At 55.2% G+C, this 26,705-nt stretch overlaps 8 protein-coding genes and 1 pseudogene across 9 annotated transcripts; 6 read left to right on the forward strand and 3 right to left on the reverse strand.

The window, feature by feature from the left end:
* Window positions 1–147: 147 nt before the first annotated feature.
* On the forward strand, window positions 148–1,102 carry M421DRAFT_414079 (annotated as a pseudogene; the record flags this gene model as incomplete). Its single annotated transcript has 1 exon — window positions 148–1,102. A coding segment is annotated over one exon (676 nt), but the record flags the coding sequence as incomplete, so codon positions are not given.
* A 558-nt stretch (window positions 1,103–1,660) lies between these two features.
* On the reverse strand, window positions 1,661–3,193 carry M421DRAFT_419134 (short chain dehydrogenase/reductase). The gene is made up of 2 exons (XM_033592018.1): window positions 2,458–3,193; window positions 1,661–2,404 (listed from the first exon to the last, which is right to left on the reverse strand). The coding sequence occupies exons 1-2, from the start codon at window positions 3,004–3,006 to the stop codon at window positions 1,805–1,807; spliced, it is 1,149 nt and encodes a 382-aa protein (XP_033450350.1). The 5' UTR covers window positions 3,007–3,193; the 3' UTR covers window positions 1,661–1,804.
* Window positions 3,194–3,517: 324 nt separating this feature from the next.
* On the forward strand, window positions 3,518–6,825 carry M421DRAFT_419135 (uncharacterized protein). Its single transcript, XM_033592019.1, has 2 exons — window positions 3,518–3,574; window positions 3,797–6,825. The coding sequence occupies exon 2, from the start codon at window positions 4,017–4,019 to the stop codon at window positions 6,351–6,353; it is 2,337 nt and encodes a 778-aa protein (XP_033450351.1). The 5' UTR covers window positions 3,518–3,574; window positions 3,797–4,016; the 3' UTR covers window positions 6,354–6,825.
* Window positions 6,826–14,395: 7,570 nt separating this feature from the next.
* Window positions 14,396–15,905, forward strand: M421DRAFT_419140 (3-keto-steroid reductase). The gene is made up of 2 exons (XM_033592020.1): window positions 14,396–14,485; window positions 14,536–15,905. The coding sequence occupies exons 1-2, from the start codon at window positions 14,418–14,420 to the stop codon at window positions 15,788–15,790; spliced, it is 1,323 nt and encodes a 440-aa protein (XP_033450352.1). The 5' UTR covers window positions 14,396–14,417; the 3' UTR covers window positions 15,791–15,905.
* Window positions 15,906–18,860: 2,955 nt separating this feature from the next.
* M421DRAFT_419141 (uncharacterized protein) lies at window positions 18,861–19,750 on the forward strand. The gene has a single exon (XM_033592021.1). The coding sequence runs from the start codon at window positions 18,873–18,875 to the stop codon at window positions 19,488–19,490; it is 618 nt and encodes a 205-aa protein (XP_033450353.1). The 5' UTR covers window positions 18,861–18,872; the 3' UTR covers window positions 19,491–19,750.
* A 176-nt stretch (window positions 19,751–19,926) lies between these two features.
* Window positions 19,927–20,855, forward strand: M421DRAFT_59265 (uncharacterized protein; the record flags this gene model as incomplete). The annotated part of the gene is made up of 2 exons (XM_033595670.1): window positions 19,927–20,190; window positions 20,268–20,855. The coding sequence occupies 2 exons, from the start codon at window positions 19,927–19,929 to the stop codon at window positions 20,853–20,855; spliced, it is 852 nt and encodes a 283-aa protein (XP_033450354.1).
* A 121-nt stretch (window positions 20,856–20,976) lies between these two features.
* On the reverse strand, window positions 20,977–23,076 carry M421DRAFT_100056 (SET domain-containing protein; the record flags this gene model as incomplete). Its single annotated transcript, XM_033586477.1, has 3 exons — window positions 20,977–22,345; window positions 22,502–23,008; window positions 23,057–23,076. The coding sequence occupies 3 exons, from the start codon at window positions 23,074–23,076 to the stop codon at window positions 20,977–20,979; spliced, it is 1,896 nt and encodes a 631-aa protein (XP_033450355.1).
* Window positions 23,077–23,424: 348 nt separating this feature from the next.
* M421DRAFT_419145 (uncharacterized protein) lies at window positions 23,425–23,659 on the reverse strand. The gene has a single exon (XM_033592022.1). It carries the CDS (start codon window positions 23,650–23,652, stop codon window positions 23,467–23,469), a length of 186 nt encoding a protein of 61 aa, XP_033450356.1. The 5' UTR covers window positions 23,653–23,659; the 3' UTR covers window positions 23,425–23,466.
* Window positions 23,660–24,554: 895 nt separating this feature from the next.
* On the forward strand, window positions 24,555–26,645 carry M421DRAFT_59651 (uncharacterized protein; the record flags this gene model as incomplete). The annotated part of the gene is made up of 1 exon (XM_033595700.1): window positions 24,555–26,645. The coding sequence occupies one exon, from the start codon at window positions 24,555–24,557 to the stop codon at window positions 26,643–26,645; it is 2,091 nt and encodes a 696-aa protein (XP_033450357.1).
* Between the last annotated feature and the right edge of the window lie 60 nt (window positions 26,646–26,705).

The raw sequence follows: 26,705 nt of genomic DNA on the forward strand, positions 1-26,705 counted from the left end.
TGCCAAGTCGTGCTTCTGGGGCGTCTTTCAAAGACTTATCGCCGCACCGATCCAGATTTTGGTCTTTCATGAATCTGTATGGTGGTAAGATAGGGGTTTGAGGTTATCGACCTACTGTAGGGTCTGGTGCGTGCAGCTACCATGCTTCCATCCTCAAGTGAACCACAATCTGGGTTTGAGCTTTTCATACGCCACGCAATGCCCTTCCAAAATCAGCTCAATCCTACGACATGTACAAGAGACTGATCTTTGCATTACTGGACAGGACATGGATCCCGATAAGCAGCCTCTTCTCAGCCAGGCAAAAGATGTCGAGTGGGATGAAAAGAAACACACCTTCGACAACAAAACCGCTTTATCCAACGCATTATCTGGAACATATCAAGAGAAAGCGTGTGAGGTGCACCTTTATGCTGAGGGACCACGACTCCCACTTCTGATTCCTCTCAAAACGCAAGTCATGTACTGGACAGCCTCGGTCAGTACGGTAGCCTTTGGCCAAGTCATCCGCTGCGTCGCCACCCAGCATTATCTGACAGGCCTCGCTCTTCTTCTGACTGTGGCCGCCTGCCCAATCACAACCACAATCCTGTATCTACGCGGCCGACCTTGGTGGAGCAAACGAGAATCGTGGATCATCACCGTCGCACTCGTCATGCTCTTCGCCAATGAGTTGATGCGACCACTACGTCTGATCGCCGGGATGCACCGACTGAATCAACCTCATCGACCACCTTACCAGAACAGGTTCACACCTCCTTATTGCCGACAACGGCTCAAGGGGTACAGTCTGGTGTGGACCGCCTCACTTGACCCACGTTGACAGGCAGGCACTTTGTCAGCGTCAAGACAAAATACGCGGCGTCTGCCACGGCACGCTTGCCTGGTGCATCACGTATGCACTTGCACGGATTGTCGCACATGTACTGAGAGCCCCGCCCTAAGTCGTGGGATTCACTCTTTGAGGCGTAGGATGTCCTGGAGATATGGACGAGCCAATGCGATCACTGCTGCTAAGACCCATGCATGCTCTGGTACTCTGGCTATATGATCGGATCTTATACGGAGTTGGCAAGCTCGCACGACAGTAAGCAGGTTTACACCTAGCCACTCACGAGACATGTCATCGACATTTTTTTTGCAATAGATAGTGCTCTCTGTGACTATACTAGCGAACTCTGCAGAGCCAAGGGGTGTCCAAGCCGACCTTGTTGCTCGTTCCTCAGCTGATTGCCAAACAAGTCGAATCCTTGGGGAACAGGGACTACGCTATACGGGCGATGATCAGTGTTGGAAATGCCATATATTGGAATCAATGATCTGGAGGTGGAACTTACACCGGCTCTCTCGACCTCGTTTGCGGCGACCCGAGTACTCAGGCATATCAGCAAGAGGTCTCAGTGGTCAAGAGGGTTGGAAGGCCCGCATTCGAAGCTGGAATCTATCGCAGCCCATACACCTCGGTCATTTGAAAGTATACGAGCTGGAGTGACCCTGTTGCAAGGCCCAGTAAACAAAATTGAGCGATGACCGATAGAAATGACTACAGCTCAGCCTCGATTGGTCCAGTCGGGGGTCATCTCTGTGGGCTAGGCCCACGGAACCGAAGTAATCGCATGGCAACATGTGTTCAAGCAGTCCTGGCTAAAGAGGGCGATCGCTCAATGAGTCAAGATGGATTGAGGATACAACGTCGCTGGTTCCAATGCGGGGCATGAGAACGATGCTATCGTCTGGTCGAGTGTCGATTATGCTTCTGATAATTCCTAGTTGCGAAGGCTAGAAATTGCCTATCTACGTGACTTCATTTCTTCTCAGCCTTCTCCTTCAACTTTGATTGGCCATCTTGGACGGCTGTGTCCAAACCGCTCCACCTTCTCGCAATGTGCTGAATCCCATGAGGCAGACACCCGAGGACTTGGATATATCTGGAGTAAAGTGGAAGCGCGACCTCACCACTCTCACCCTTATCTACCAATCTAATGATCCTCTGTGCTATTTCTGCAGGCGTGACAAGCGGCCCAAAGAACTTGCTCGGCGCGTGTACGTGCTCGAACATCTTCGTGCTCATTTGCCCAGGCTGTACCAGTATTGTCTTGATTTCTTCTGCTCCAGGCATGTTCGCGAGTTCTGCGCGAAGCGAGTGATGCAGAGCCAGAAGAGCTGCCTTCGAAGCGCAATACGCGGAGAGGTTCGCTGCACCGAGATGACCAAGTACGGAGGATACCGTGACAATGGTGCCGCGGCTTTCTGCAATCATGTGTGGGAGGAAGGCACGGAGGGTTGTGAAGTGGGAGATGGTGTTCACGCGGAAGGTCTGCTCGACTTCGGCGGCAGTAGACTCGAGGATCGACTTTGTGTGGACGATGCCGGCGTTGTTGATGAGAATTGTCGGAGGGCCAAGCTATGCTCGTTAGCAAGTCATGCTTCACACAACTTAGTCAGTCGTCTACTCACATCCTTGACGATCTTCGCTGCCGTAGCTTCCACCTGCTGCGCATCTCCAACATCGCACTGGTAGTAGGCCACCCCCCTTGCCTCGGCTTCCCCCTTGTCCACCGTCTTCAAATCTAGTACAGCGATATTGGCGTTCCTCATTCCATATGTCTCCGCCAACAGCCCACCAAGTCCATCGACACCACCTGTGATGACAATGACCTCCTCGCTCAAATCAACCTCTCGGTGTGGGCCAAAGGCTACTCTGTCGCTGACAATGCCGAAAATACCAGTCGCGCTCATCAGAACGGACCAGCCAATCGCAATGCGCATCTCAGGCGCCTCATACTTCGTGTACTGCGCGCGCAGACACAGGACGAAAATCCAGGACACGAACGGGTGGAAGATTGTGTAGCCCAGCACGTACCATATCAGGTCGATGGTCAGGTACTGGTGCCATGGCGCATCTGCCTCTGGTCGTTGGATCTTCTTGGGCGGCTGAAAGGGCACTGTTTTGATGGTGGACGACATTGTGGGTGCCTCGATGCAGGAGGGACGATGCTCGATCATGATGTAACGCGCAATGAACGGGTGGGGCCAGGTTGGCGCGTAATAGAGGCAGATAACGTCGATATATCAGGTTAATACCACAGCTATGGAGGATACTGAGGAAGACTGAGGAAGCCTGAGGAAGTCAAGATTTGTGGATGACATGATCTCGGTTTTCATGTTCTATGTGCGCATTTATCGAGGCGTGATGCTGAGGGTTGCAGCGTTTCATGACTGTCGCGCCTCAGGTATCAACCTTATCTTAGCACGCTTTCCTAATTAGCAGATCTCGAGCAGAGCTGTCAACCAGACCAGCCCGTGCTTGTTCCTGACTAAAAAAGCATGCAAATTACTTTTGGGTGTCACAGATCACGAGATCTGCGTGGCTGAAGTTATGAGATAGAAATATCAACGCATATGGCTGAGGCCGGGCTGCGGCTTACTCGAGGTTGCTGTGCCTTGAAAGTGAACTTGCGGCATGTGATCTCACCGGTGCATGCATGCCCATTGCAGGACACCGGCTGAGATCACAGCCAGCAGGACTTTACGTGTCGAGTGACATTACGATGCAGTCCGGCGTATTGGTTTGGTGAGTAGACAAGTCCTCTTTCCTTCGTCTTTAGCTACGATGAAGTAGGACAAGGGTACCTCGATTCTGGTAGTGAAAGCAAGCCATAGGGCTGGCTCGTTTCTACAGCAGCCCAACTCCGCTCCCTACAAAAACAAACTCCACGTCCAATCGCGACCAGAAGCACACACACCAGCAACGAAGCCTGTGACGACATGCCGTTTCTGATCTGACATTCTCCAGAAACTTCAGCTGCAGTGTCCAGCTTTCACATAGCAATGTTCACATGTGCACGCGCGCAAGGGTCTATCATCTGAGCCGCTTCGCCTCACGACACAGGCAGTGAGACACTGCACGAAGCGCAGTTGACCGGCCGCGTCTGCCTGGTGTTCGAGACTACAAACACCCGCGCTGGGCCTCTCGCCTCACTTCAGCGCGCACAGCGTAGACCTGATCGCCCGCCATGGTCAAAGCTGATGCTTCGCGAAATTACTATGCGGATCTGAAAGTCACTCCCAACGCCAGCGAGAACGAGATCCGCAAGGCTTTCCGCTCTCTTGCCCTGCAATACCACCCCGACCGCAATCCAGGGCGTGAACAAGAGTTTGTTGTCAAATTTCAAGAGATCCAGGCTGCTCACGAAGTCCTATGTGATCCAACGCTGCGGCTCAAGTACGACAAGGAGAGAACAAAGTACCGCAATCTGAACGTACCTACGAACACGCCGAACACACCACGAACCAGACCGCCCCCTCCACCACGGAATGCCTACACGACCACCGCACCCAGCAGCTCCTACCACCGTCCTCAGCCCCCAAAGCCTCAGCCTCAGCCGCAACGACCGCCCCCGCCACAGCATCACCAGACGTACAACAGCGGGCAGGACAGATTCACCAACAAGAACTTCAGGCCGCCACCGACCGCGCAACGGCCACCTTCAGGGCATAAAGACTCGCAGGACCGTGCGAATGTCTTCACAGCATGGCAGAAGATGAAATCAGGCGCTCGGCCTGAAGAGACTCGACCACACAATCCTACAAACACCAAAAATCCCAATGGTGCACCTTTTGGGCGCAGTCAGAGTACAAGGGTGCCGTCCAATAAGACTGGCTTCAACCCAGGGACGCCGGGTGCAGACGAAGGGCCGGCAAAGTCAGGAGGGTATCGGTCAAGCTATGCCCGCCCAGCTGCGACACCACCCACACCAGCTACACCTAACTCGCCCAACGTTGATGCACCATTCTCAGAGGGCAATCGTGTACGAACACCATACTACTCAAGGGCTTCAGGTGTTCGCGAAGAGGGCATTGGCAGGTCTGCGAGCATGCGCAACTCCCCATCACACTCACATCAACCTAGCCCGTCTAATGAGGGAGGGTCATACTCGGACTCCGGACGTCGACAACAGCGTAACTCATATGGCGGTAATCCGACGAAGGGTCCATTTCCTCAAATGTATCCAGACTCCAGCGACGAGTCTGAGGCTGAAGTTTTCCAAAAGAGTACTGCAAACAGGCCACGAGCGCAACCAAGAGCTCCACAACACCCTCCACCACCCACCTGGGATCAGAATGGCTTTGCAACTCCTCCATCCAAACAAAGTGCACCACCGCCCGGGAGCGTACCCAATAGCTTCAAGAGCAGGAGTGAGGAAAGCATCAACTTGAAGTTCTCGCCCTCAGACTGGCATGGCAAGTTCGGGAGTAATGCTGATTACTTTGCTGCGCCGAACGTACAGATAGGTGCGAATAACAAGGGTCGGCAATCTCCAACACGAGGAAGAGCTGGCTCACAACGAGCAGCAGCACCTTCATATCCACCGGCTGGAAACACGTTCAAGACACAGTTTGGGTACATGCCTCCACCGCCTCCTGGTCCCCCGCCTAAACCCAAGTTCGCGCCACCTACCGAAGCCATGCCTCATACTGCGAAGTTCAGCCCAGAGATCTGGTCTGAGACGTTCAAGGAGCCAAGTTGGGCGTTACCGAAAGAAGCCTTGGATCGAAAGAATTCAGAGACCGTCAAACGCCCAAAACCTCCACGCAAATCGTCTGTGCCCAGACCACAAGATCAGGCCGAGAAGGCTCGGCCGAAGTATCAAGCGACTGCAGAGGAACCGACAGGCGAGCCGGATGAGATGGATATCGACTTAGACACTCCGACCACAAATGCGAATACGTCCGCTACAAGACCTAAAACAGCACCATCCTCGCCCAGGAAAGACAAGGCACGAAGGACAGGGTCGGTGCCTCCAAAGACTGGCCTCTCGCCTGCGCCTGTGGGCGATTCTTCTGCACCAGGCCTGAATGGCCTCGCAGGCCTTGCGACTGTCGAGCCGTTCTTGCCTGCCCAAAATGGAAGTCTCTCGCTTGATGCGCTCAAAGACACGCTGCCATTCCAGTCGCAAGCCTCCAACGCTCATCCAACGAAACCTAATTCAGCGCGTTCATTGAAGCTTCCTCCAGTACCCGCGGCTCCTCACCCTCCGTTGAAGCTCGACACGACAACGACAGATGCCTACTTCAGTCACATGGAGGGTTATGTCAGGTTGTTCAACGCCTTCAGCAAGGGTGTCACCGACCACTTCGCCTCCAGGAGCGCGGAGCTTGAAGATCTCGATGACCGCTTTATTCATCATCGCGGTGAAACTACTAGGAAGCTCGGTTTTGCCAGCTATCTCAATCGCATGCGGGAAGACGAAGCGGTCATGGTGATGTGGAAGGTCGCGCAGGAGAGACACATCCAGGCGTTAGAACAGTGCGAGGAGGTCCGGAACAAGACGATCAAGCTGTATCAGTGAGCAGCTAGGGATGTCGACAAGCAGCACATATACTGTTGTGCTGACATTTCTTTAGCATTCAGGTACCGAGAGAAGATACGAGTCCGACGAAAGTGATGAGGGAACGGTTCATTGACATTGTCGCTGCGCTTTCGCTTCGACGAGCAGTCACAATGTCTACTTCAAAGCCAAGGCCGGTGGCTTTGCCTGCGAAGGTGTCATCATCCACATATCAGTACACAAAGAGGAACGTCAGCACGTCAGCTTAGTGTGCAGATGATACGGACGATGAACGAGGTCCATCTAGGCCTGAGCTGTTGAAACTGAGGAAAAAGCCAAAGAGATGTGTGCTTGGATAGCATGGTGTTTGGGCATAGGATACCCTTGTTCTTGTACTTGCATATGTAGACCACCATTCGCATAGCATGTTCGGACACATCTTTATATAGGCAGTGCATAGCGAATACAATATCAACATCGCGATGCTCCCGAGACCCACCGATCTCAACTTGGTATCAAGACGGTATGTAGAGTACCATCGCGCGGCATCAGAGACTTGAATCACCCTCCTTCACCGATCACGGTCGCAGTTCGCAGCCAGACCCCACTTTTCCGTCACGCATTTCCGTCATCGCAAAAGTAGCGCATGTTTGCCTGCTACCGGCAACTTTTAACCGTCATCTATGCCTTCACCATTCACGCCCACCGCATCAGGTAGAAGTCATACATCCTCTGATACTCGGCAAGATCCAATTTGACCGCCTTGGATGCGCCTACGAGCGGGTGCTTCAGCATGGCAGTAGCCCAGTACGGGAGGTGCATGCGGCATTCGCGGATCGACAGCAAAGCTGTGGGGTAACGGCGTGAAGGTCGCTGTGGAAAGCTGCGGATAGAGCCGGAGCCAATGTTTACATTGTCTTTGTTTTGAGGACCTGGACTATTGGGAAGCGGACTTCGGTAAGTGGTTTCTTACAGTAGGAAGGGAGGCCTTGAAGCTTGTCGGTTTGCTAGTTGAGCGTGCACTCGGTGAATGCATCGAGTCTGGTGGCCCGGTGGCGTAGTCGACGTTCTTGTGTCTTCCCCAGCTCCTCCACATGTTAGTATAGTCGGTTGCCATCTCAAATTGATAATTTAACTGAAGTGCAATAGTCTTAGTGTAGCGAGACCCGTTCAGCGGTGGAGAGCGGACCTGTTCAAATTCTTATGTGGTTTCGAGTTTTAGATGGTCAGTCCATGTAGGCCGGATCTTGTGGCCCAGTTGTGACTTAAGGGTGATCCCTCTGGAGCTTCTGCCGCTGTACCCCCTGGACGAAATTGTTGAGGTATTCGGGCCGCCTCGATGGTTTATCTCGTATACAACGGAAACACTTACGCTGCCATCGAGTGAGGGAATCTGAATGAATCTGAGTCCTTCAACGTCGTGTGACCATTCGCATATGTGTCCGAGCGTCTGGTCGTGGATGCTTAGGTAACCTCTGAACTGTTATGTACAACGTCAGCGCTATGAGCCTCCCGAAAAAGTTGCTTTGATAAGGTCAAGACCTCGGCCGAGGACTGACAAAGCTAACCACCATCGTCATGTGGGAGAGTGACATATTGATGCCCATGCTCGTCCGACCAGATCACTTCTTGCCGCGGCCAATCATGAGTACGATCGAAACAGCCTCATGTTGCACAGGTCATACCAAGCTTTCTTCTAATCTCGTCGACGTCGAGAAAGCAACAACAGCTTCGTTGTCATCGTCGGACTACAGCAGTTCATTTGCCGCTGCTCCAGTCACCTATTTCAAATGGAAGGCGTCTGTCGGTGCCAACGCGCGCTCCTCGGAGATCTTCCTAGCCTTCCGCAGACTTGTCATGCTCTTACCCATCACCGAGGCGAATGTCTTCGGGATCCCCGGGTCAAAATGACCGGACGATGTTACTATAAAGAATCAGGGCGTTGGAGGATCGAAGAGCCCACTGCCACGCGTTGGTGGATCTTGATCGACAGCTAGTCCCCTTCATTTGGCTCTTCGGATATGCTCGAAGCACATCACACCAGCGCCAGGAGCCAAATACGACATATAACGTCTGACTGTAGCGTACAGGTCGCGCTGTACGATCCGAGTGGGATGAGGCAAATCAGCAGTACTGACGAAGGATTGAGGGAATGACAAGAGCCTCTTCGTTTGCCATCTCTTCCGCTCTGACATATGAAGCTCTTCATACTGATCAATAGACCTGCCTTTTTGAGGGAGAGGAGGGCAGTGCCAAAACGTTAGCGGCAGTTGCAAGGCCGAGCTGTCAAGTACAGGCTCACGGTAGTCGCGGGAGTGTCACAACGACTCGCCTGATAGCGCAAGCCTAGAGACGTACATTTGCCCAGTTTGGGCTCCAATCTCACCGGTGCGGCCACATTGTGCGTGCAACGCACGCTGAATCGCGGGTGTTTTCCCTAGGCGTCTTTTCGGACGGGGAGACGGGAGCAGATCAGGGATGCTTGTTGCTCAGGGAGGTTGCCGTCGCCCGACCTTGTTTCCTGCAAACTATGTCGGCTTTGTAAAGGAGCGCTCGTACACAACGGCATTAACGCGCATATTGTAAGGCCGTCTCACGGACTGCCAAGCGTGGAGGAGCCGAACTCAGTTGGAGAAGCTCGGACGCCAGCCACATCCAGACACAAGGTCAAGGTTTCAACGGCGCGCCCACCCCACGCACCATCTCCTCCAACTTTACATCCAACGTGAGCCGGTAGTGTAGATCAAACCACTGTCCAGGTTTGATGCACTAGTGTTAGCGCCATTTAGTGGCAGGGCTTCAAGATGACACCATGCCGTTTCCCAGCTGTTGCTCTTTCCAGCCACTCATGCCCCCAGTAACGGCTTTCCTGTCCGTTACCCACTAACATGTTTTTCTTACACACAAACTCCGCGGTCACTGCTCCCTGCAAGCCGCCGGGACACGCCATTGCACCCGCACGTTTTTCCCTCGGAAACTGGGTTGACTTTAGCTAGCCAAACTTGAGAAGCAAGTGCTCGACCACACTCACTTTCCTGGCTAGGCAAATCATCGCGTCGCCGATGCAGGTCACCTGGCCTAGAGCCCATTTATGCGGTTTAGCTATGCATCATGCTTCGGGTACCTGGTTCGCACCGACCTCTAGCTGCTGCTTTGTATACATGCTAGACGGACCGGCGCGCAGCTATGTATACCTCCGATCGCCAACTCAGCTTCTGACTGTTGAGCTGTCCTATATCGATCAGTGACGTTCAACGCCACATTAGCGCCTTCAGATCCATCCGAACATTCTTGTTTCCAGTCATCTCCTCTAAGATCACAACAGTCACATCATCTCGATGTGCGACTACACCCAGGTTCAGTACAAATGCAGCCACCTACGATATGTAGTTCGAGCATGGTGCACGAAGTATCAAGAGACGCACAAGAGATGCCCTGCAAATGTAGTTGCGATGTGAGGATCCTGAGGGAACATGGACGAGACGATGCTAATAGCGAGTCAGAGAATATCGATTGGACGAGGACTGCGGTTTGTTCACCGGGACCCTTGATATCATGAGATCATTCTGACATTGTTACCAGGTGATTGCAGAACCTCTACCTCCAAAATACGGACTCGATAGTCGGACACCTCGTCGATTTTCTTATAGTTTGGTTGTATTACCACGCAAGGCGCATACGGCACAGCGGGAAGCTGCAGAATACCCAGTCTAAGATCGTTTCCACTTTGAGATTCCTATGGTCAACGTATCACCAGAGTCATGTTTGCTCATTCCGCGGCATACACATTCAGCCCTGCAGGCGTGCGGGCAGGATTTTGTCCTAAAAGTCGCTGCGCGAAGATTTTGCCGTCAGAAAACGTCAGGGCCAGTCACCTCTCCTTTCCTACCATCGTCAACAATGTATCTTCAGGAAGCCAACAAAAAATTGATGGCACCACATGGATTTCAAATGGTTTCCCAGGCTTCGACCTGTCGTTGCACTGAACTCTGCCACATGATGAGTGGCACAGGGCACGGGTGTGACACAAATTTTTATGTCCGTCGGGGTCAACTCCGACCTTTACGCACACACTTCGCTGCCACTGACGTGCCGTTCAGTGGTGCGGATCGTGCAGGCCGACATCTGGCTGCACCCCATATTGCATCATATCGATGGTTCGTCACCGCTCATGTTCGATATACTGTTGGGCACCTGCGCTGCTGGTCTGATATGTCCAGCCACGGCCACCGACCTCTCCAATCCTAGGTACAACTCGACGACGAATCACCTCTGCGTAGTATACCACACAAGCGCTCAATATGAGAGATCAACCTCCAAAAGTCAAGCTCTTTCCAGCATCATTTGTTGGTGGAATGTTCTCCACCGTACGACAGAGACCATGTTGTGCCTGACCCGCTGCTCAAGCACGACGTCCTGGCATCTCTTGCACAGGATTTGCCTGATTCTAGATATCATTTCCTACCAAGGTGTTACAGCTCCCGCACCTGGCAGTTGTGCCGTGTAACTACCATGGTAGGCCTGGATTCAGGCCCAAGGAAATTTCGTGATACCAGGACTTCATTACCGGGTTGCGCGGGCAATGATACTTGGGTCGTGAGCGATGCGCGTACCGGCTGACTTTGGCCGTTAAGACAGGACAAAGCTGGGCCATTACTTTCCTCTCACGAATGTCCGCCTTTATATTGAAAATATAGTCTGCAACAACAGCACATTCACAAGCATACAAGACGCTGCTGCCGTCATCAAAGGGTACCCCACCATTAGTTGTACCGGGTGCTTAGCATCTACTGATGGTATTGCAGCAACCGCATACAAATCCAGTGCGATGACCCAAATCCTGGTTGGCAGATCCTGCGGATATCCAAATGACTTTGGATAAAAATATCCGCGTCAATAAGACCGGCCGCCACTCGAAGGGTGGAGTCCAGGGCGGCAAACGGGCGAGGTCGTGGCTTGACCCTGACGCTTGTCAGCTTCTGTCACCCAACGACGGACTATACTAGGGGGATCTCGCAGTAACGGAATCTGACCCGTTCCCAAGCGAGGCTCTTGCAGCGTTCTCTAAGGATCCACTCAACGCCCAGTCACGAGCTCCGAGGAGCATGTACCCTTCTCAACCACATGCAGCAAAGTGTAATGGCTCGAGTCTAATCCCGCATCCAATCGCATAACGCCTCACCCTAGACTATCGTCTGATTTCAGGGACGGAAGCTGTTCCTCACGAATAGCAGCTCGAATTTGAGAAGGATTTACCGGCAGTTGCAAGCTCAGTGTCGTACAGGTCAATGCAATCATACTGGACCCACACTTCCAGCTCGATATGGAGAAGAAGACCGAATAGTCATCGATATATGTTTGGGTGAACGGCGCTCTTGCCGAAGCTCCACTCTGGCACCGGCCGACTGCGAGCTAAGATCTTGTTCTAAGTGCAGCTGTCGTTATCATTGTGCGTCTTACAGAACGTACGACGTGTTAGCTCTCGCACGGCAAACGTCCATCGTGCCGGTGTGGGGTATTTTGAAATAAATGACGAAGTAGATAGAACAAGAAACAGGAATACATACTTACACGCGCTTGTCGATGTCGACCAGGCTTAACAGCTTTTAGTCCCATACGGACAGAAGCCTGACGGGACCAACCCAGTTTTCAGGTGGGATCGAATCTCCACAGTAGCTCTGAATATGCACACAAGGCAAAAGCGCAGCGAAGCAGGGCTCGAGGTTTCACATTTCGTCAAGCAGCGCGCTTATGGTATCTGCGATTGTGTAATGAGTATGCATATTTCAGGCACTGCATGCCTTCTGCACTCTCGTGAACAATACTGCCCTTCGATCGGGCAATCCTCCCGGTCGCTACTCACGTCTCGGCGGTCAGCCATAGGCAGAATCGAATGTTCGTCTCCACCAGGATTCGCTCTCGGAACAAGATGCGAGCCAGTCGCCTGGCCTGGTCACGTAATTGAACCCTGCTTTCCAACTCCTTACAATCACGCACGCCATAACGGGTCGGCCTTCTCAACCAAGTCCACTCAACGAATTCGTCGAAAAGCGCAATGATCGTTGGCAGAATGCACCCGCATTGGTATTGCATACTGCACGCTGCTATTATCATCGGTGAAGAATCACTACCTACGGTGCATGACGTTACTGAGACGAGCGACAAGGCATCTGATTCAATCCTCAGGAACCGACGTTTTGGCTCGCGGGAGCGGGCCGAGCTCTGACAGAAAGCCCCGTTTCGCTCGCAGACGCAGGCAATCGGTCCTACTAGACCAAGTCTTCTTCACTTGTGTTCATATTCAGGAACATGCTTCATCGTGCTACATCAGATCGTTTATCCAATCCTCGCAGCATTTCTAGGATGAGGATCAAACAAGGTCTCCAATGTCGCTCAACTGCGGGTCATAGCCAGGCCAACAGCATGGACTCTGTCACGCTGACGAAGTGCTGAGCAAGCGACCGTGCAATTGATCCGGAACTTCCCTCTATCGCGAGCCCTCATCGACACAAATGACATCAATAACGAAAGAGTCTCGCGCCAACTCCAAGGAATGAGCCCACCTTTGGTCCTCAATCTCGACGCCTCTGGACAAACTTACCTTGCCTCGGCTCAGACCATGCCTAGCTAACAAAGTTGCATGGCAGCCCGCCTCGTGTTTGTCTCCACCGTTGCCAACGGATGGAGCGAGCTCCGTCTCCTCGACCTATACAGTCGGTTGCGACGATCAATAAAAACCCAGCTGGACCATTGGGCTGAAACGCGCGCGAACTTAGCCACGCGTGACGTGCATGCGAAGGCCCTGCGCGGACGCAATATCGGAAGCTTGTCCAGTGGGTTTGCTTGAACGCACGTTCGATGAATCGTCCATGTCAACGATCTTACATACATGTCATATGGGTGCGGACGCTGCACTTACAAGGTTCAGGCGTTCAAATGGAAACTTTACTAACGTCTTCTCCGCAGCGTTTGCGTATCTAGCCCTAGGGGAGACGATACCAGTCCTGTCTGTGACCTTCGCTCTCATAGAACCGAGACTCATACCGTGGCGGTCCTACTCCGGTGCTCGTTCGACCAGCACCCGTCTTCCCCACGAAGCGCAACGTCTCACATTTAGCGTTCGGGAGCTGACAAGATTTGTCCGCACCCTTAGCGTTCGGGGGCTGACAAGACCTGTCCGCCTTGCGACTCGCGAGTCCTCTCTTCACGATGCGGAACCTTCGGGGTTGAAGAATAATACGAGGACACCGTGGAGAGCTAATAATGCGCAACGATCAGGCGTTCGAAGTGGATGGGCTGAATGTGCGCTGCGGCCCGAGTAGACAGTAATAGGGGTTCTGAATAATACAGCGTACAGCATCAGCGAAACGACCGCGAACGGGGAGCTCGTCGCTCTTCTCCTTCTCAAAGGACGCAGAAGGAACCAGGACCATGCGCGAGAAGTCTTCTCGCGACCTCGGAAATGGAGGACCCAGGAAGTTGAAGGGTTTGCCAGATAAGACTGCGGATTTCGGCGGAGAACTCGACGGCGAAAACATGAACCCGCCATCGAATTCAAGCACGATACGAGCTCGAGCTCTCGGTGGATCGTGGTCAAGCGGGAAGAGTAGAAAGTCGGAGAGCATCTCCCCAGCACGGCATTCGGCCGAGCGCCTACGGGTGCTGTTCGAGGATCTCACGGACACTGCGTCGAGGCCCACGTCACAAGGGCAACAGTCAAATGCAGTGACTTCGAAGAACTTTCGTTCGCAAAGCTGTGTGACACAGCAGACCTGGGACTTAGACCAGGCTGAGATACTGCCGGCCAATCAACAATGGCTCCGCGCAAGCAACCTGGCGAGCATGTGTTTATGTATATGCAGCCTAGTTCTACAAATGCGATTTAACCGGTATCGCTCACTACTGCACCTTTCAAGAAGCTGCATGTGTATTGTATCCTGTACGCATTCTCAAGTCAATCGTGTAATTGTCGTGATGCATTTCTCTGATTGGGTAATTTCAACTGTAAGCGAAACAGGAACAGGAATTCGTCCGCGGCGTTGGCGCGTTCGAGGATCCGCATCAGCCCCATTCCAGCCGTGAGAAATGTCACATCTCGAAGACATTACAACACCTGAAAACGGGTACTATGTACTCGTCACCGGCGCCAACAGGTGAGACAAATTAGTCATTCAATGGAGACAGTCGATTGACACAATCGCAGTGGCCTGGGACTTGGCATTTGCACACGAATGATCGACGAGTTCCTGCAAACACGCTCCCAAACCGAATCCCTCGTCCTCATAATCACAACACGCGACAAGAAGAAAGGCGATGCCACGATCAAAAAACTCGAAGCATACTTGCGCAAGGTCTGCCGCCAGCATGAGCGGTCGCTGCCAGGCATTGCACAGCTGCTACAAGGGCGGGTACACTTCAGGCAGGAGCGACTGGACCTACTGAGCCTCGTCTCGGTGCAGAAGCTCGGCAAGAAATTGTTCGAGACAACGCCAAAGCTTGATGTCGTCATCTGTAACGCGGGCATTGGCGGGTGGACTGGCATCAACTGGCCTCTAGCCATCTGGAGCGTCCTGACGAAATTCAAGACGGCGGTCACATTCCCAACATACAAGTTATCTGGCAAAGGATGGGTCGCCAAATCACAGCTGCCAGCCAAAGATGGGGAACCGCAGGACGAACCTCCGTTGGGCGAGGTCTTCTGCGCCAACTTCTTTGGACACTACCTACTGGGTCATTACCTTGCGCCGCTACTGGCACGGCATTCCAAGAGCGAAGACACGAGGGGGAGAATGATCTGGACCAGTAGTCTGGAAGCATACGCACACACGCTGAATCTGGACGACTTGCAAGGCATAATTTCAGAGGATGCCGCGTACGAATCATCAAAGCGACTGACAGACGTCATGGGCATCACATCAAGACTTCCAGCTACGTCCAACGCCGTAGATCAGTATTTTGACCTGCCCAACGAACCTGGCACCACAAAGCCTTTAATCTACGTTACCCACCCCGGCATCACCGCGACCGCTATTTTCACACTTCCGCTCATCCTCGAGTACGCCATGATCGCCGCATTTTACATCGCCCGCTGGCTTGGCAGCCAATGGCATCCCCTTACACTTGAGAAAGGCGCAGTTGCTACGGTCTGGCTTGCACTCGCCAAGCAGAGCACACTGGATACAATGGAGGAGAAGGAAGGCGTAGGCAAGTGGGGCAGTGCAACAGATGCCTGGGGTCAAGAGCGCGTTGAGCGAACAGAAGTAGCTGGCTGGGGCTGGGGCGGCAGACTGGCCGAGTACAAGAGGAAAGGAAGAGATCCGCATGCGAAGGATCTTACGAAGGAGGATAAGGAGAACTTCGAGGTGCTCGGAAAACGCTGCTGGGAGGAGATGGAGGTGCTCAGGTGCGAGTGGGAGGACAGACTCAGGCGCGCTGGCGTTGCCGTCGAGATGCCTTGAGCGTTCACTCGCAGACTTCGCAACATTGTACGACTACACGAGACACATTAACGCCACATTTTTGCATTGTAATAGTTGGACTTTCTTCTTTCAAATCAATACAGTTCGCTATCCCTCCATCCTCAGCCCACTTCGAGAACTTTATGTACACTCACATGCACTTGAGCAAAATCTGCACTGTTGAGCCCACGATAAATCGCGGCTGTTTCGTGATACCTACGATCTTCGGGCCTGGCACTTCACACTTGGCCTCATCTTCGGCCTCGCGGCAGTCGAACTCTGATATCGTGGCCCACGCTCCATCGGCAACTCTCGTCTGCTGCTCGCGTGAAGTTTTTTATGAGCTATGATGTAACGTCATGCATAGTTAGTGTGGAGCGTGGAGTCGTAGTGAACTATACTTCCACGCGGAACCGCAGTTCGACGGGTAGCCGACGGCACGAGCTGGTTGAGGCACGAGGTTGGATGGAAATCGGCCACACGGAGCTCAGCACCTAACTAGCAACCTCCAACGTGTAGGTAGGTTTCGCTAACGCAGGGCAACGCGAGCACGCGTTTGACAGCAACGGACAAGAAGGTGCACAGCTATGCTAGCTCCTCAGACAATGCTACACTTTATCCTCCACATCCTCCACGAAACAACGGATTGGGCATCTCTGCGTGCGGGCTTTCTGTCGAACAAACATCAAGGGTTCAACCATCGCCACAGCCAGACTTCTCCTGCACGTGGCACGGCGCTATGACGGTAGCTTGTGGTTCGCGCCAGGAACACGCCTCGTCCCGTGCTCGCCGTTCTCGCGCCGCTGGCTTGATCAACGTGCTTTTTCGCGTGGTTGCGAGAACGAATGGGTGTGCGAAGCGAGCGTGGCTTATCACATTCGCTTCTCCTGTGATAATGAATTATCGTCTGCACAAATCCCAGGCAAGCACATTGTGGAGCGATCCGCAGCTAAGTGGCACAGGACCAATCAGTGCTGCCGGGGAATGCGTGCCGTGGATGCGCCGTCTATCGATGCATGGCCCTGAGCAGAGAGACCGACATCTGCAGGCGCGCTCCACAAACAACATGCAGCTGCTACCCAACGTTCCCCTCCTACTTGGAGCCTCTGCTTCCCCGCGCAAGCTCGCCCGCCATGCTCGTGGTTCTGTCTGCCGTGGCTGGGTTCTGCATCCCATTGCTTCTTCAGTGACGTGGAATTCACCGCCCATTTGAGCTTCGCCAGTGCTCAGCGAACCGAATTCTGGCTTTGCCGCACTTTCAAAACCGCGACTTTGAGACATGGCACCGAAGGCAGACCCTCTATCGAGCGACTTCCCTCCCGTGTTTGCGCGCAACACCGCCTAAATCACTCCCACCATCACCCAAACATCAACCAGAGTTCGCGACGGACCGCGCCGCCCCACGTTGTTACACGAGGCGCTTTCCAGGGTCAATGACGTTGTGCTGGACCCTCGCGCACCACAACGCTCTCGAGCAGTCGCGCGATTGAATCACACCGGCAAAAGAGCGGGTGTACCACATTGTGGAGTCCAGGGTAGAGGGTTCAGGGTCCTCTGTTGCAGTCTTTGACTCTGTGCGAAACAAAAGAGTGGCTCGCAAACCACCATATAGTCAATCCCTGCTCACGACCCACAACTACCAAATCAACCACTATTGGATCCAGACTATCGCAACTATCATTACGAGCACACGGCCAATATGGCAAGCCCGCCCCCCTCGCGAGGGTCCTCAGTCGCCCACACGTCCAGGCCTGCGACACCCGAACCCAAACCTGCATTCAGCCGGTCAGCGACCTCGATGAGTATGCCCAGAAACGAGTTACTGCGCAAGACGCTGGAGGCCAGGCGAGCTCAGGACACTCCTGTCCATAGCTCGTCGAAGCCGGCGCCTCTCGATACCCTTCCTCCCCGCCCTGAAGCGCCGACCCCTTTGGCACGTCCGCAGCAGCTACAGACACCAGCTACGTCGCCGGATGCGTTTGACGAGTTTGACCTCCCAGAGGATCTCATGACGCCGGAATCGCCTATTCAAAAGCGACATCCTCGTCAGAAAGATGATACACCGCCACGCGGCAAGACTAACCAAGAGCTCAGCGCAGAAGTGCAGAAGCTCAGGGAGGACCTGATGACAGAGAAGATGCGATGTGAGTTAACGAAAAAAGGCCAGAATGATGTGCATGACAGATGGTTGAAGGCAAAAGGGGAAGTGGAACGGCTTCAGTCTCTGGACCTTGAGATGCGTGAAGTGGAGGCAGAGAACAGGCAGCTCAAAGATCTGTTGGAAGCTCACCAGGAAGACATGGTAATGCTCGACGATATGCACGAGCACCTTGACCTGCTGCAATCTGAAAGAGATGCCGTCGAAGAACGTAACCAGGCCCTACAAGCGGAATTCGACGACCTCAAGAATGCGACTGCCGCAGAGCTTGCGAACATGGAAGATGCTTTCAAAGAAGCCGTGGATCTAGTTCACAGTCACGAGAGCGAGAAGGCCGATCTCGCAAAAGAAAGTCACGGCCTGAAGAGCGAGAATAAACGCCTCATAAGAGAACTTGGCGATCTCAAAGCAAGGATGACTGCGATCGAATTGAAGCATGTCGACGGCAGCTCCGATTATCCTCGGCAAGTCCTGGTCGACACCAGCCTTGACGAACATCGCCCTGCCACCAGCTACGACGACTCGGACTACTACAGCCAGCCAGCCACGCCTCGTGCAGATGTCGAAAAAGACGCGCAGTCCCTCCGATCAGTGACTTCGGCTCGTTCGAGGCAATTCATCGAATTGACCAGAGAGCGCACACGGTCAGCGCGCCGCTTGTCGAAGCGCATGTCAGATGCTTCTCTTATGGCAGCAAGCGTGTTCTCTGCTGTACATACTCCCGAAGTCCCGGAAATTCCCGAAGAGACTGCGGAAGTCACGCCTCGAACGGTCGGCGAGAGGCTTACGGATCGGCGGTATCATCAGTCGGGTGCCGAGCAAGTCGTCGCCAGATCAGTGACAGACATGCGTCGGCCTGCCTCCAATACTTCAGTGCAGACACACCAGCCCTCCGGACTTCGCAGCGTGTATCGACCAGATCAGATGCAACAATCAAGCACGTCACGGCCTTCATCAAGTCACAAGACCAGCTCAGGCAAGACCTCACGGCCACATACTCGCGGGAACTCCGCTGCCGAATCAAAGCCAGTGCCACCGCCGCGTATGAGCAGCCGTCACGCACACACCTTTAGCGAGGATCGTCTTCGGCCACAGCCCTCAGACGCGACCTTCGAGTCTAACACGACATGCGGTACTCTGATAGGGACAGAAGAGCAAAAGCAAGAGCAAGTACTAAGCGCGTGGTCTTCAGCAAACCCTCGTACTTCCACTGTATCATTACTGACAAAATCTCCTCGCATAGATATAGCAGACAGAGACCGCTGGTGGAAAGACACCGAACACGTAAAGCCGCTGCTGCGGACGAGAGCGACGACGAGGACACTTCGAGCAGACTACAGCTCAGACGACGGCGATTTGGGGTTGGCGACCTTCGCCGTTAGGGCAGGCGGCGTCAGGACAACTCCTACTACGCCCGCGGCGCAGGGGCCGCCAGAGAAGGATTTCTTGTTCAATCCGAAGGAGAATGAAGAGGATTTCGTGCGGAGAGCGATGGCGAGGCTCAAAGGGAGTATGAGGAGACGGCATAATGAGCTGCCCTAGCTGGGTGTAATGATTGTACGCTTCATGATTCCCTTTGTTAGTTACAATTTTGGCAGCATGGCATTCTTTTGGATGGTCCGCGAGGACATTCGGTTGGATCCTCTACTTGGACCAACCTTCTTGGGCTTCCACGCGCCGGCGACGCGCTTCTTAGGCAACCTTTTTGGGACTGCTGGCATGCAGATGTATTCATAGACTAGGCGAAACAGTGCTGATGCTCGAACCTTGTATCATGTGAAAGTGGAAGCGGCGCACGTGCTCGCTCGGAGGTGCCACGTTTACTCCGCACCGCCCCATCCCAACCACAGTTCCGTCATCGCTCTTTGCCCGAGCATTCACCCTCCTTCTCTCAAGTCCTCTACGCTTCAAAGATGCAAGCGCAATAACCCACACAACCCACTAGACTGCCGTATTGTAGCGCACACGACACACCAAAATGATATCCTCAGGCTTCACCAACGCGCCCGTCTCCCAATTCCTCGTCTTCGGCACCGTCATCGGGTCTCTCGTCGCATCCCTCACCGACACACGATATTACCTCCCGATTGCTGTGGTGCCGCATATCTGGGGCTATGGACAGCTGTGGCGTGTGCTGACGTGGGGTTGGGTGTGGACAAATAGTACCGAGGTGCTGTTTGGCGTGCTCGGATTCTATCAGCTGAGGGTCGTGGAGAGGCTGTGGGGGAGCCGGAAGTTCTTGGTACGTTTGCTCTCTCCTCGCCGTCCTTCGGCGTCAAAGACGTGTCGTGCTAGAACAACATGCTAACCACCATGCAGAGCTTCATCATCGCAACCCTCCCGTACACGACGCTTCTTCCGCCGCTGCTCTTGACCTTCGTCCTGAGACCGCTCACACTCGGATACGTCAACTACCTGCCCTCGGGCCCAACGGCCATGCTCTTCGCCCTCCTCGCAAACTACTACGCCGCCATCCCCTACACGTACAAATACCGCATCTCGCCCTCCACCCCCTCCCCTTCATCCTCTTCGACAGCAACCCAACAAGCAACGTCCGTCTGGTCGCGCAGCCTCACAGTCACCTCCAAAGCAACGTCGTACATTGCGCCCTTCCAGCTCGCGCTCTCCCAGTTCCCCGGCTCGCTGCTCGCCGCTGCAGTGGGCTGGGCGGTCGGGACTGCGTACCGCCGCGATTTACTACCAGGGGCGTACGCGTGGCGGGTTCCGGGGTGGATGGTGGGCGAGGAGGACGGAGACAAGGGCGGGTTCGATAACCTGAGGCAGCGGCTGGAGCATGAGCGGGAGGGCACGAGCACGGGGATTCTGGCGGGCGAGACGGGGCAGGGGGCGCTTAGGCGGCGGACGCTGGGGGAGATGATCGGGGGTCAGTTCGGTGGAGGGCGGTGAAGTAGATCTCGATGGCTGTGCGAGAGGCGAGTAGATGAGAGAGAGAAGCAACGATGCAAGATTGCCACGATCAAACGGTTAGAGACTCTGGCTGCGCGCGTTCCGCTGCTCGATGCCAGCTTCACGCCTCCAGCTCGTCGTACAGCCACACGCCCTCTCCCTCCCCTCTGACGAACAAACACATCTCCGCCGTCCTCTCGCCAGCAACAGACACAACATCAGCCTGTGCCACGCTCATCGCCCACATGATCAACCGCACGCCCAGGTTCTCCGTGGGCTCGCTAATGAACGCCCCCGCCCCATCCGGGCCCTTCACAAACGTAACGCCAAGATCATCCAGCACATCGCCCGGCCCAAGCCCCCCCTGCTGGCCCTCCAACACCAAGAAATCGCAAAGATGCTCGTCCAGAAACCCATACGTCTCGGCGTCTTCAATCCCATCCTCGACGCGCGGCAGCGGATGCGCACTCGCGAGACGCGCGAGCAAGTCGGAATTGAGCGCCCCGGCGTTCTCGGCGTTGGTCAGGATGAGCGCGGCGTAGGCCACCAGTAGTAGAGACCAGACCAGGCGGTCGTCCTGCGCGTCGTTTAGATTGTATTTGCGGAGCCCGGCTTCGAAGGTGAGGGCTGCGGCGGGGTACTCGGCGCGCAGGGCTGCGAGGCCGTTGGGTTGTGTGAGGAGGGCTGAGCGCGGGGGGAGGGCCGTGGTGCTGGGGATCAGGAGGGTGGAGATTGCGGATGAGAGGTCGGAGCGCACGGCGTGGATGACGGCGGCTTGGCCGTCGCGGTAGGATTTTGCGAAGCGTTGCTTGGTGTTTGTTGGTTCCAGGGGGAGTGTGAGTGGGAGCGTGGAGCTGCGCTGGGTGAGGGCTTGGTGGAGGAGGGTGAGGACTTGGAGGGTGATTCGCTCTCCTGGTTTGGCGATGTTGATGTTGGCGAGATCCAGATCGAGAGAGAGAACGGTTTGGATGAAAAAGAAATGGACGATGTACGGGGGTATGCCGCGGAAGAACGAGATATGGTTCTCGTATCGTCCGAATGGATGTCCCTTGGCGCGCAGGAAGTGCTGCTCCTTGTTCGGGTCTGTCTGCAGGAAAGATGTGTCCATGCCGAACGGCACGCTCTCCGGCTGCATCAGTCCCACCTGCGTGGCATATTGCATGAGCTCGGGCTGGAAGGCGAGCTTCAGGGCAAACTGCTCAATGGGGTTGTTCTCGAGGCAGAAGCCGTAGCCGAGGAGCAGCTCATCGTTTTGCTTTGGGGCGTAGTTGTTGAAGAGCTCTTCGTTGACAGTGAAGTCGGAGCTGTCAAGGCATCGGAGGGTGAAGGATTGGTGGGGCTTGAAGTCCCATTCTACCTTGGCCGTGACGGAGTGGTTGAGGATGTCAACGACTGGGAAGAGGATCGGTACCGTCTCGATTTCAGGCAAGATGTGTGTCGAGATGAATGCTCGCGATGTAAATATGGTGGCGGCCCAGAGAAGGGATTCGCTGGAGCGCATTAGTATATACCTACCAAGTATGTGCATCGTCCAGTGGCAAGAGTGGTGTAGAAGGCTATGACGGGCAGCCTACCAGCCAGTACCGTTGACATCTAGCTACTGGCACCGGATACAGACAGTCAGTGTCACCGTTACGAGCACTTACAAGTCGACCTCATCAGCCCAGGCAACACCAACCTCTCTTATCACGCTAACGGCGTGTTCCCACTGCTTCTGGTAGTCTGCCTTCCTCTCCTTGAGAGCAGGGGCCAGGCTGGTTCCGGCAAGGAATGCAACGTCTTCCTCACCAAACCAGAGAGGGGTGGTCATGCTCTCCACCGCAGGTAGACACGCGATGTAGTGGTGCCATGGCGAATCATTGCCCTTGTTGCGCTGTTCAATCAAGAGCAGATAGGTTAGTATGTGGTCAGGTATTCGGCCACGACACTGCTGTAGAGGGCTCGTGATCGGTAGCACCTCTTTCTGATCAGAGTCTAGGTTGAGGCTCGATAGGGTCAGCTTCAACGGACAGGCCACCACCTCTGGTGTTGTGGGCCTCAGCGCTCGCATGTGATGACCTTGAGACTCGTTGTGAACAATGTGGACATCCGGACTCATCCAGCCCCCATTTCGGGTGAACCATGCGATCAGGTCTTCGGCCAGTGGATGTTTACTGAAACCGTGACTCGATGTTCGTACGGCATCAATGCCACGTTCCGACTGGCGCTCGTCTGATGACATGATGGCTTGATCGCGGTGAGGCTGCTGACACGAGCGCTGTTGATGGCCAATTCGGTCGCAGTGGACATGCAAACCGAACTATGATTCGTCACGATCGGGTGTGCAACGCTTGGGCGAGTGATCGCGATTTCACGAGCTGGTCGGCGCCGGCGCAAATTTTGACGCGGTGCACGGGAAGCGGATGACAGCGGATACCGATCGGACGAACAGACAGGGCGCGAACAGGAGCTGGAACGAGTTTGCAGAAGTTGCAAGAGAGCGGGGAATAATCGGGATGCAGAGACAATGCAGAGATCGGCCGATGGGTGTTTGGTGCGGCGGGCTCGGCGAGCGGTGAGGATGTTCGCAGTTGAGTTTTCTGGTGTGCAGCAATCTCTGTTGTTGGTCTAGTCACTGCAGCGCAAATCTCGATTCAAGCTCCTTGAGCACCACCGAGTCTTTCTTGAGCATCACCGAGTCCTTCTTGAGCATCACCGAGTCCTTCTTGAGCATCACCGAGTCCTTCTTGAGCATGGCCGAGTCCTTCTTGAGCATGGCCGAGCCCTTCTTGAGCATGGCCGAGTCCTTCTTGAGCATGGCCGAGTCCTTCTTGGAGCTGAGGTTGTACGGTCCAAGCATGTTTATCGATATCGGTGACTTGCAGCTCGCTTGAGCTTACCGTGACACGGCTGGCAGCCAATGAGATTCAAGAGGCTACGCATACGACGAACATGCGCGCACTCGCGCTGCAGGTCAAGTCCTCAGCGGTGTGTTACGCGGCCCTTCCTCATGGCCAAGCAGCCAGGAGACGATGGATCGTTGCATTGAAACAAACAAGATGAACGAATCGAGAAGCAGTCCGTGCAGCGTGCTTGAGCACTTGCGTCTTGTGTGTAGTTTGGATCATGGCCGCGCTAACGGGCCGGGAGACATGACGGCGTTGGAGGTGCCTCGTGCGTGGGAACCTCGGACCACGGCCAAGCCGATGTTCACGAGCAGAAGTGAGGGTGAGCCTGTGAGCATGCGATGAGGGAATTGCAGAGCCGACCATCCGCGTGCATGGTCCACGGCCTTTGCTGAAGAAGCTGCAGAGGCACGACGGGCAATCTCCTTTTGCCACATATCCAGACCTGAGACACGCGGTACCTCTGCTGCGCGTGCCGGGTGCCAGACTACCAGTGGCTGTTTCGTCCCTGCTTCCCTGCATAGATCCGCGCGCTGCTAGGTACCTGTGGCTGGTAAGTAGCCAGACCGTGGGTGGTGAGCATTGCGCACTGGCGCCCTAGCAGATTGCGCACTCTGGCGGAGACTGGGGGGCCTCAAACCTCCAGGCGCACCGGAGTCAGGACTGCGGCCCTCAAATATGGCCACGGCCGCCAGCTGCTTATGCTCCCCCCTTTCGGAGAGCCCTCCTGCGCATGTACAGTAGAGAAGGAGCTGACCCCGCCGCCAGCATGCCGCATCGATAGCCCAGAGCGCGTGCAATAATGCTGCTGGACATGTTGACCGCTGACACGCCCACCAAACACGACCACGACCACGACCACGGCCACGACCACGGCCACGACCACGGCCACGGCCACGACGCACCTCCGCCCCGCCGCCTGCCCTCGCCGGCGAACGCTCGCAATGGCGCCTACTCGCTGGCGCAGATGCCGCTGTCCATCCTCAGCTCCGTGCTGCGTTGCCAGCCCCAGTCGCCGGCGGCTCCCACGCAAGACGCCGCCTCTCCTGCGGTCGCTCCCTACAACGCTGCCACCCACGTCGCCTCTCCCGCGCCCTCTCGCCCCGTCTCCGCCGGCAGCAGCGCAGTGGCCGGCGAGAGGCCCCGCAAGAAGGCCCCGCGCCCGAAGACGTCCTACATCATCGCCCACCCTCCGCCGACCGTCCACCCGCGCTCCAAGCTGCACATCCGCCCCAAGGTGCAGCTGCAGCTGCACCAGGTCCTGGCCGCCCAGCGCCCCAAGCCCGTCTACGAAGTCATCCCGCTGTCGCTCCTCGCGCCCCGCTCCACGCGCCGGCTGGCCCGCGCCTTCAACACGCGGGAGCGGCTCGGCCACCACGACCTGCTCGTTGTCAGGGCTGCCGCATACGGCCACACCGACGAAGACCACAAGTCGGACGACGAACGATGGGGGTCGCGAGAGGTCGTCGCCGTCATCTGCCCCGCCAAGGCTGAAAGAGGTCACGTCGTGAGCCACACGGAGATCTGCATGGACGACGGAACGAGCCGCTGGGAAGTCGTCGCCATGGCCAACGGCGGCTACGAGTTCACCTCGCTCGACGAACACGGCCTGGCCATGAAGGCGCGCTGGGTCACCAAGCCTCCCAACTCGCGACGCATCTCCAGCCAGTCGATGACCTCGCAGCCCTCACCTGGTCTCCCACCCGCCAAAGACGACGCAAAGTGGAACTTCAGCACCATCGACGCCAACTCCAGACGCCATCCCATCATTGCCAGCATGACGCGAACCCGCATCGACGTGAACGACTCGTATGCAATGCCCGCCGCAACGCAGCCTTCAACACCTGGTGCGCACCTTCCTCCCTCGCCCGCACTCACACCTGCAAGCATCGACGCCGGCTCTTTCCTCCAAGTCACCGACCGATTCCCAATCCAGACCGAAGAGGCACTGCGACGCTTCATTGTGGTCAGCGGCATCTGGGTCTCGTCTCTCCACGAAAACTACGAGCATGTCAGCCTGCCGCTCTGTCCCTCGTTCAACCATTCTGGTAGCATTCGCCACCCAATGTGCCGCGCAGCGTCCATGTCCTTCCTTGAATCGCCGCGCTCCGCATCTCCAGCCTCGACGGACGACACGGAAAAGTCTATTCCTAAGCTGCTTCGGCATACTTCGCACAGATTGAACCGCCACGCAAGTTTCTCCATGGAGCCTCCTGCTTCGCCAATGTCGGCTGAGATGGCTCCTTCTTCTCCTGCTACCAAGGCTCGCCCACGTCGCGCAAACTCTACTGGAACACACAATCTCTTCAGCATGACGGGCAGCCTGAAGAGACGATACGGCATTCCGTCACAGGTCGAGACTCTCTCAGAGGCCGAAGAAGACAAGGAGAACAAACGCAGTGAGGAGATAGTGCGGCTTAAGCAGTTGGCACTTCCCACACCGATCGAGCTATCGCCATCTGGAATACCTGCGGCAGAAGCTCCTCCGCGACCTCCAGTTCTGATCATACTCCCACCCACCGTCATCCGCCCCTCAGCCGACGGACTCTCATCCCCCATGCTCCTCCCATCACCGCAGCTTCCGGACTCGGACCGAAAGCGCAAGACCCAATCGGCCTTCAACCCCATCACGACTGCTGGTCTGTGGGACTCAGGCGTCATTGACGGACCGGGCTTGAAGCGGCGCCCGACTAGCATGTTCGTCATGAACGAGCGCAAGAAGAAGGAGGAGAAGAAGCGCGGTCGGAGTGAAGGCAAGATGAAGAATCAGGAGAGAGGTGCGACAGATCGCAGCACGAGCAAGGAGGACTTGAAGAAGGGTCACAAGAAGAACGAAAAGGACTGCACAGGCATAGGGAGGAAGCTGAAGAATAGTCTCAAGGGCATGTTCGGCCGCAAGGCCTGAATATGCCGCTGTACGAAGTACTTTGCGCAATCCATTGCGGACCGGATAGCGAGTCCTGAT

This window comes from Didymella exigua (assembly GCF_010094145.1).
Source record: "Didymella exigua CBS 183.55 unplaced genomic scaffold M421scaffold_9, whole genome shotgun sequence".
Classification (NCBI taxonomy): Eukaryota; Fungi; Ascomycota; class Dothideomycetes; order Pleosporales; family Didymellaceae; genus Didymella; species Didymella exigua.

Coding starts and splice junctions, on each gene's coding strand:
- M421DRAFT_419135 (XM_033592019.1), top strand. CDS start 4,017: ATGGTCAAAGCTGATGCTTCGCGAAATTACTATGCGGATCTGAAAGTC.
- M421DRAFT_419145 (XM_033592022.1), bottom strand. CDS start 23,652: ATGCTCAAGAAGGACTCGGCCATGCTCAAGAAGGGCTCGGCCATGCTC.
- M421DRAFT_419140 (XM_033592020.1), top strand. CDS start 14,418: ATGTCACATCTCGAAGACATTACAACACCTGAAAACGGGTACTATGTA. Junction 14,486..14,535: donor CTCGTCACCGGCGCCAACAG/GTGAGACAAATT, acceptor ACACAATCGCAG/TGGCCTGGGACTTGGCATTT.
- M421DRAFT_419141 (XM_033592021.1), top strand. CDS start 18,873: ATGCAACAATCAAGCACGTCACGGCCTTCATCAAGTCACAAGACCAGC.
- M421DRAFT_419134 (XM_033592018.1), bottom strand. CDS start 3,006: ATGATCGAGCATCGTCCCTCCTGCATCGAGGCACCCACAATGTCGTCC. Junction 2,405..2,457: donor CAGCGAAGATCGTCAAGGAT/GTGAGTAGACGA, acceptor TAACGAGCATAG/CTTGGCCCTCCGACAATTCT.